The following is a 9,061-nucleotide window of genomic DNA, read 5'->3' on the forward strand; positions in this document are numbered from 1 at the left end:
ACATTTATGTATTTAGCTGACGATTTTATCCAAAGCGACTTACAATTGCTCTACATGTCAGAGGTCGCACGCCTCTAGAGCAACTAGGAGTTAAGTGTCTTGCTCAGGGATACATTGGTGTCTCACAATGGATTCGGACCCGGGTCTCTCACTCCAAGGGCATGTGTCTGATCCACTGCCCCATCACCAATCCCCCCAATATAAAACATAGAGGATGAGGGTCTGTGGACAGAGCAGATTAAAATAACGGTTTCTACATGTTTACACTACACACAGGTGTATTAACTATTATTTTTTTTACTCACAAAGTTTTATTGCAGGTACAATAACTAGCGTAGCTGTCATAAACTTGAGTAGTTTGGAGCATAGGTTTGGAGGTAACTTCACCCATAGAAGGAAATTGCGCGGAGGTCGGGGGAACCCACCCCATCTGAGTGCTGCCCCCCCCCCCTCCTTAAAAAATCATTAAATAATGTAATATGTGTTTAAAATAATTGTGTAAGTAGTAGAACAATACAAACGCAAAGGGGGAATAAAAGGGCGATTTAAGTTCAGAAACATTTTGAGTCCCCCCTCGCTTGCCTGACAGTGGTTTGGTCCACTGCCTACTTAGTCTGGTGGGATACAGTCATACAGTCCATGGCTGGGAGAGAAAGTTTGAATCTAAAAGAATCTCGATGAAAAGTTTTGGAACACTAGTGAGTAAGCTGACATGGCTATTTTATTGTCTTAAAACATTGGATGAACTGATTCTTTTTATTTAACACAGATGATGCTGAGTCATTACAAAATTGTCAAAAAATTATGATAACCAATGTATTTTTTCATGAGTTTGCTATCTTAGCTATTATAACATTACCTAACTTGTTTGGTTGCTTGTCTAATGGCTTGCTGGATAGTAAGTCACCCACTACAACTAGAGATGTGCTGATCCATCATATAGGTATTAGAATAGACCGGTTTTCATCTTAATCGGCCATGACCGGTGACCGGGCCCGAGCAGTATCAAATATCCGCTTTTTTGCCAGTGTCACATTTAATGTTACACACATGCTGTGCTGCATAGTGTTTCACGCGATGGTTTCACTTGTGCACAGCGCCATAGACAATAACTGGCTATTTTCACAGCGACACACATGTGTGGAAGTTATTCACTGGAGTGAGGAAGACACAACGCTCGCAAGCACACAGAAAGAGAAGCGTTCTTGTATTATGTAAGAAGACATGGGCATCCACGGTGCAGATTGTAAGGCATGGACCAAGTAAAGCAACAGTGAATACAGCTGTTAGGGCTGATGTCATGTCAATACCACGGTGGTCTTGATCAGTATAGTTAACAACAAGCACATGGGGCTCACCTGCTGCTGTGAAAACGGAATTGCGGGTGAAAAAATACGAAATGTGAGTTATCAGTTTAAAACTGCTGACAAATAAACACAACAGAGCAGACAAATACAGGGAGAGAGAGAAAGAGACAGGTGTAGGTGTGTGTGTGTCTGAGCAGATTAAACCAGTTTGTGTGTAAACAATAAGATGGTGTATAACAATAAGTGGAGAATTAAGTATAATTAAAATGAGATAAGAAATAACCTACCTTACTCTCTAAATTACTCTCATTAAAACGTGGCCACGAGATAGTTTCATGGCTACGAGGACATTAAAATGTGGGAAGCAGGTCCCACGTTTTAATTACCTCATGGCCCTGTTTAATGAGAGTAAAGAGTCTTCAAGGACTCAGTACCAGTAACAGCCTACTGCAATTTATTTTCATTTGGATTTTATTTTTAACAAACAGCTCCGTCCAGTGAAAACACAGAAGTTATTTAATAATCAATGTTATATTATGACCAATTGAATAGACCCCAGTGAGACTAGCCAATGCTTATGTTGGCCTTGATTTCAATAAAGAAAAGTCACAAAAATGTTTGTGTGTGCTGTCAGTTATTGTTCTTAGAAAGAAAAAAATCAGAATCAGTTGGTCAGACCTTTAAAAAATCGGTACTTGGAATCAGCCATGAAAAATGCAATTGGTGCATCTCTTACTACACGGCGATAAGCCTATGTGGGAACTGATATTAGGCTAAAATTGAAGATCTATTGTTGTTTTTGGATGTGCACAAAACTACAGGAGCAACCCAAAATACTACAGTATGTGGTGGATGCTACCTAATTCATATTTCAAAAACTAATTCTTTGTATTGTTGGCCTGATAAAATGACAGAAAAAAGAAAAATGCCAAGTCATTTTTGCTGACGCTTTTATCCAAAGTAATTAAGTAAGTAAGTAATGTATTAATACCGCATTTCGGTGCACATCCCTAAATAACATGTTTGTTTTTTTTGAGAAAAAAAAGTCATAATAGTCTATTAAAAGACTAATGTCATCATTTAATGAGTATTCATTAAAAAAGTAAAAGTGCTCTATACTCTCCTATGCATTACGTTATAGCTCTACTGATATGGTATCACTTAAGACCATTGGACAGACACAGAACCCGTTAGGGACTGTAAAGAATGAGAAAGGGAGGTGCTCAGGTGGAAAACAAAAGTAACTGAAAATGTTTTTGATCAGGCAGAAATCTCACCACAAACATGTTAACTTTAGCACCTCTGATAAAGTGCAGCTTACAGTTCAAATTAGAATAAGTTTAGGCGTCATTTTAAAATTTTTTTAAAAAGCAGCTCAGGACCCACCTGTTTAGACTTTAGTCTTATTTTGATGTATTTCTATTTTCTGTATTTACGTCTGTCTTTTTGTTGTTTGTCTTATTTCTTTTGCGAAGCACTTTGTGACATTCTGGGCTTGAAAGGTGCTATATAAATAAAGTTTTTTGATTTCTCTTTACTTTTGGCTTACAGCACTAGGTCATTAAACATTGATTTTGCTTTTGACCTCTCAGTTTGCTCATAAGCTGAGTCCCATGCAGAGTCGTAGTTGTACAGTGCATCTCCACCCAGCCCAATACTTCTTTAAGTGAAATATTCATTCCAAACATCCTCTTGACACCCAAATCATCTGGTGGTTGGTCAGGTTGATCCAGATATATCCCCTCTCCTCTGCACATCCTTCCACTCACAATGTTTACATGCCTCTTCATGCACGCCTACATTCTTCATGTCAATGTTTCTTCACTTTATATCTACTCCTTAGCCTCTTGTTGCTTTAACCACAATTTCCATAATCAAATTTGAAATGCTACAGGGAGGCTACAGAACAAGGATGGAGGCGATGATGTTGAGTGCTGACCCCACTGTTCACAGTGCAGTACCTATGACTTTGGTAGCCATCCTGTAAATTTCATTTCCATTTTCAAGGGAAGTCGTTGTTCTGATGAAGCTGGGCTGTATCCACCAATAGGCCTTTTCCACAGAGGACTGGTGTAAATAATAACAATGACTTATGGCTGAATTCCATTTAGCTGCTTCAGTTTCTGGGTCCTGGTGTTGTACATACTGCCTCACTGTCACGGCTCACTGGGTTATTGTGTAATGTGCTTTTCCTGCAATGACAAGTTAAAATGTCTGCTGTGAAAAAGGCCTCATGATTTTGATCGTGAGCAAATTACTTTTGGAATTTTGGATTTCTACAAACTAGTGCATGTTCCCGTTCCCAGCGACCGATGTGACGCCTCCCTGTGTTTTGTTCAAAATGTGCACCTCACATTGGTTTCACCTACAGCAGTCATCAGCAAGAGGCAGCCAGCTGGCCAAATAAATAAATAAATACTTTGATAGGGGCTGGTGCCAAAATAGATGTCAGTCATGTCAGAAGCAGTTAGGCCTACTCACATAATCACTTCCTCTTAAGTGATTGTGCCTACAAAATAAAATCGCGAAAAAGTTTTTTGGCGATGACCCAGTTTCAACAACTCACTACTACATTGGAGCATGGACTATATGCCCCATTCCCGCGAACGTACCCCGTTCTGGCTGTTGCAGAGCAGCATAAGTCCTGCCCGCTGTTACTGCACAAGACTGTTGCCAAAGAATAATCGATTTGATTTAATAATCAAAAATGTGATTCTGTTTGTTTATTATCTTAACCACAAGATGGTCTACTGCTTTTTAATTGAAGACAAACTGTAATTACGTTTTTGTTAAGAATCTGACAGAAAAACAAAAAACAGAACAGATTTACTGGAGCTTGTTTAAGCCATGTGATTTCAAACAATCCAGGAAACCCTCTTTGGAATAATAATCTGACTACTTTATTTATGAGAATTCCTGAACATATATGATATACAACAGGTTCCATTTGAGACAAAATCTCCAGTCATTCAGTGTTACAGCTGGTTAAATAAATAAAACAACACAGGTAATAGTAAACCTTAATATGGTGATATTGATGTTTACTATTACCTGTGTGCAATAATGAAAAAAAAATCTTTTGTAGCATTATAGGTGTGTATAATTGTTACAAAAGATTATCTTCTCTTATTACACACAACATGTAAAACATGTTGTTATGATTGAATATTGAGACCAGCGGCCATACATTCTCCCAGTTGCCACTGTGTGGCAGTAGCACATCAACTGTAAGTGCACATGATGCATTTTTAAGTCACGAAGACACTGACAGTCTTTTTCATTAGTTTATGACTTTTTGCACCAGTTCAACAGCTTGTATGAATTTAACACATTACAGTGCTTCATGATGCATATTGATTCAAAATCATACACATTTTCACAAATACAGTTTAATACAAACTCACAAAATACACAACAGTCTGCCAGTCAAGTGCATTAACTTGTATAGAACCATAAAAATGGAGATTTACATTCAAAGCATTGGCTGTCTCAGCCAGACACCCCACGAGACTGAAAACCACAGTAACACTTTTGGTGATGTCCAGTGTTCATTGTGCACCAGAAGGCACCGCCTGCAGTATATTATGTCAATTGCTCTGGCACAGCCTGAAGTCCTGTCAGATGTTATATTGTTGAGGAGAAGAATTCTGAGGGAAGGGGAATTGCCGGCACAGTGTCGGTCAACAGCAGTTCCTGAGCCTGTGTCTGTGCAACACTTTGCACCATTAATATGCATGATGTCTGTCCTTGTGCACAAGTCTGCAAAATGATTGGTTTTGAATCATGCTGCATTAGATCTCCTTATCTTCAAGGCCTTTCGGTGCTTCCCAAGGCCTCTCTGCTTAGGAGCTGCATCCAACAGGACTTGGTATTGCTTTGATTGAGTGAAGCGCAGGAAGGAGTCGTTCTCCATCAGGATGTAGATTTTCTTCTGTGCCACAACAAAACATGATGGACTTGGTTGCTGAAGGCTTTGTCTGATGATCTTTCTTGTGTAGAAATCTAAGTTTACCTGCAAAGATATGTAAAGCACTAATAGCTAAAATAACTGAACATGCTTTTTCAATTTAGACATGTATTGTGCCGTATGTGTGCAGCCATATGATAACCACAGTCAGAAAGTGACTATTTACAGCGCTGGTTGCTGTGGTTGATGTAGGCCTACACAAAATGATGACAGCTCAGTGTTTTTTTTAGAGGACTTTTGTTATGGTACTGCAGTATCTCCCCACTACCTTGTATTATTTTGTTCCCCCCTTCCCTGTCTTTTCTGTCTGTCTTCCCTGTCTGTCTCTGTGTTGTCTGTGTTTGTCTGGGCGTGGCTACACTCTCTGGCTCCTGCAGCCAAACTCCAGCTACACACCTGATCCTCATCCCACTAATCAAGCTCCTGTAGTATAACAACCCCAGTCCTCCTCACCATTCTTTGCCAGGTTGTCAGTTAACTGCATGTGGTATATGTGTCAAGGCCTACCATCAACTCAAGTAACTTTCTGTGTGCTCCCTGGATTAACTCCCTGGATCACATCACCGAGTCTGCCTTTGAGTCCAAAAGTTCTCACATTATGGCAACTTTAACTATTACCAAAAAATTGCAGTTGTCACTCTTGCAAAAAAACAACATTGAATATACATGTGCTAACTAATTTTCTTTTTATGCTAAGCTTATATTTGGGTTTGAGTTTATTTTTCGGTCATCTCATTGAGTTTGTTTTTACCTGTTTTGGAGACTCAGTACTGACGAACTCTTCATAAATACTTGCTGCTCTCTGTGTTAGCTCCTCTGGACTGTCAAAGGTTTGGAACTCTTGACAGGCGAGCCAGAAGTCCAGATTTTCCTCACAGAACTCTGATTTCAGAAAGTCCCGAAATGCTATCTGTCCACCTTTTACACAAGAGAACATAACTTCAATATAAAGAACAGTAACCAACCATGATAGTAGTCTTGTATTGCTTGAAAACAGATAAAAATTACATTTCTGGGACAGGAGTGTCTCAAGAGATTCATCCAGTGTGCTTGTTTCATTTCTTTCCTGTCTGCAGATGAAAGAAAAATAAGTTTTTGGGATTGTTCACATTTTAAAGAAAGCATTAGACAGGTAGATTAACATGGAGTGTGACTAAATAAAAAAAACACCTGTTGATTTTCCCCGTTGGTAGACTCTGGATGAAGTTATGCATTCTGGATTTCCATGCCTTATGTCTACAAGAGAGGATAACAGTAGCAGTACTAAGAAATATGTCTTAATAAGGTTCATTTCATTGAAAATGAAACACACTGTACTTACATTCTCTTTGAATCCTGGAGGTCCAGAGATATCTTAGAGCTCCAATTCATTGTTGAATTAATGAATTCTTATTTGACTGTATCATTCAGTAGACCTATGTATGATGCCAGTGAAGAATTACATTTTAGCTTGATTTCCAACCTAAATGCTCCACCACTGGATGATGATTCCCTCTTCTTACTTGTGAGAGTCAAAGCCTGTGGAATCCAACTGTGACGTCAAGACACCACGCCTTTCTCTGAACTACAGGTCTCAGCACTTTTTCCCCCCATGTGTCTCGCTGTCTTTAACCTCAGTTGATATACAACCTGATTGTTAAGGAACAACATGCATGCTTAAAGTGCGTCAGACCATGTGTACTTCCTTGATGTTTAATTATAGAACTAAACTTGGCTGTGTCTCACAATCCTCATCACATTCTCCACAGTTAAATGCATTGCACAGGCTGCTGAAAGTTATCTCGTCTCAATGTTATTTAGCTCACCATTCAAGTTTGTGCTATTCTTAGTCACAGTTCTGTCACAAGTTTTTTTTAGCAGTCTAGCTTTTTCTTTGCCGTTCCTTCAGTGTGTCTTTCTTTCACAGTTAAATTGTTATTTTCCTTGCAGACTTTGTCAGGTTTTCTAAAGAAGTGACATGCCCCTTATAGAATCAATATTTATTTGTTAGGATAATTAAAATAAATGCGTTTGAAACTGTGTTTTTGAAAGTGATATCACCAGTGGAACATCAGAAGTTATCTAATAGTAGAAATTTGGATTGAATTCAAATTGGTAAGTGTTCTCAGCAGGGTGGCATGGTGGTCTGGCGGGTAGCGCTGTGGCCTCGCAGCAAGAAGGCAGCGGGTTCAAACTCCGGTTGCCCCGGCCTTTCTGTGTGGAGTTTGCATGTTCTCCCCGTGTCTGTGTGGGTTCTCTCCAGGTGTTCCGGCTTCCTCCCATCATCCAATTGAGCTAATTCCAGCTGACGTTGGCTCTAGCCCCTCACAACCCTGTATGCAGGATAAGCAGTTGAGGATGGATGGATGGATGTGTTCTCAGGACTTAAAACACTAATCTGTATGTTTACAGGTAAAGTATGCATATACAACTGGAGTTGCTTGTTTCTTCATTAAACACTAACAACCCAGCATTCTGGTTAAATTTTCTTTAACTTGAATTTCTGCCTTTTCTGCATCAATTCATGGAGGAAATGTTTTTATTTAGGCTAAGTAAAGGGAAACACAAAACTTGCGTCAGGTAACAAAACAGTTTGTTTGCGTATACAGCATAACAGGAGTTTTTTGTTTGTTCATTTATGTAGTTGAAATTGTAGCCTTAATATTGTTGCATTACTAGAATGACCGGAAACCTTTAACTTAGATTTAGGTGTTGTTAGTATTTACAGGAGACCGAATTATTTATTTCAATGCACACTCTCTTAGGGGCCAGAGAAACTACTCCCTGGGGAAAGTACTTGAGTTACTTTCTCACTGATCTGGTAAACACCTCTTTAGAATTTTGAGAGCAGCAGCACTTAAGCAGATAACCAGAAAACTGGCCAGCTGCACTACAAATAGGAAAGTGGAAGGAGATTATTAATCAAGTTTACAAAACGATAACTCATAAGATAAGGAATTCAGTTAATTTATTTGAATTTTATCTTTCTCATATTTAATTTACATATTTATTTTATGTATCAGGTTAATGAGTTTTTTTGTTGTTGTGGTGGGCGAGGAGATGATAATGAGGTTGGAAATGGGGAGTAACAGACAAAGATATTGTGATTTCTTTGATTCCTATGGGAAGTAATTATTGTATTGAATAATAACTAGCCTATCAAATACTGCAGAGTATAACAAAACTGCAGCTAGCAGTTCTGTGGGACTGCATCACATGCACATAATTTCCATTGTGCAGTCCAAAAAGACACATTGCATTTTGGGGCAGTTGAGAATCTCCATTAAGCTCACAGCTCAGAAATTCTTGCTAATCTAGGCATGTCTCACGTACACAAAATCCACATACTTCGCAGTTAAAACACACTACATAGTCAATTTGAGGTCATACTTTGTATGAATAGTATGAATAGTATGTTAGTTATGAGATTCTGAAAACAGCCCATGTTTGCCTTCTTAGTCTAGCATGTTAGCATGCGAACATTTGCTAATTACCTCTAAACACAAAGTAACAGTTAAGGCTGATGGGAATGAAAATAGTTTTGATGGTATTTGGTAATAAACCAGTCTTGGACAAATTACAATATATACCTGATGATGGTGCTAGAGGAAAAGTCAAATTCATCCTGAGGGGGACATGAATGTTTCATAGCAATCCATCCAAGTTGTCAAGATATTTCACTCAAAAACATGTTGTGTAATCTCAATCTGCTGGTGGTACTAGATGAAGAATGAACATGTCTTTAGGACACATTGTCTGGACAATTTTCATGGTAAAGCATTTTGTAGTAGCGAGATAGTCTTTAACT

General features: G+C 38.7%; 1 protein-coding gene across 1 annotated transcript; it reads right to left on the reverse strand.

The window, feature by feature from the left end:
- Nucleotides 1-4,184: 4,184 nt before the first annotated feature.
- LOC119902351 (regulator of G-protein signaling 21-like) lies at nt 4,185-6,835 on the reverse strand. The gene is made up of 5 exons (XM_038718487.1): nt 6,596-6,835; nt 6,445-6,510; nt 6,283-6,344; nt 6,026-6,192; nt 4,185-5,319 (listed from the first exon to the last, which is right to left on the reverse strand). The coding sequence occupies exons 1-5, from the start codon at nt 6,643-6,645 to the stop codon at nt 5,089-5,091; spliced, it is 576 nt and encodes a 191-aa protein (XP_038574415.1). The 5' UTR covers nt 6,646-6,835; the 3' UTR covers nt 4,185-5,088.
- Between the last annotated feature and the right edge of the window lie 2,226 nt (nt 6,836-9,061).

This window comes from Micropterus salmoides, unplaced genomic scaffold (assembly GCF_014851395.1).
Source record: "Micropterus salmoides isolate LMB-PRFRI ecotype aquatic unplaced genomic scaffold, ASM1485139v1 Ms_hic_scaffold_14, whole genome shotgun sequence".
NCBI lineage: Eukaryota > Metazoa > Chordata > Actinopteri > Centrarchiformes > Centrarchidae > Micropterus > Micropterus salmoides.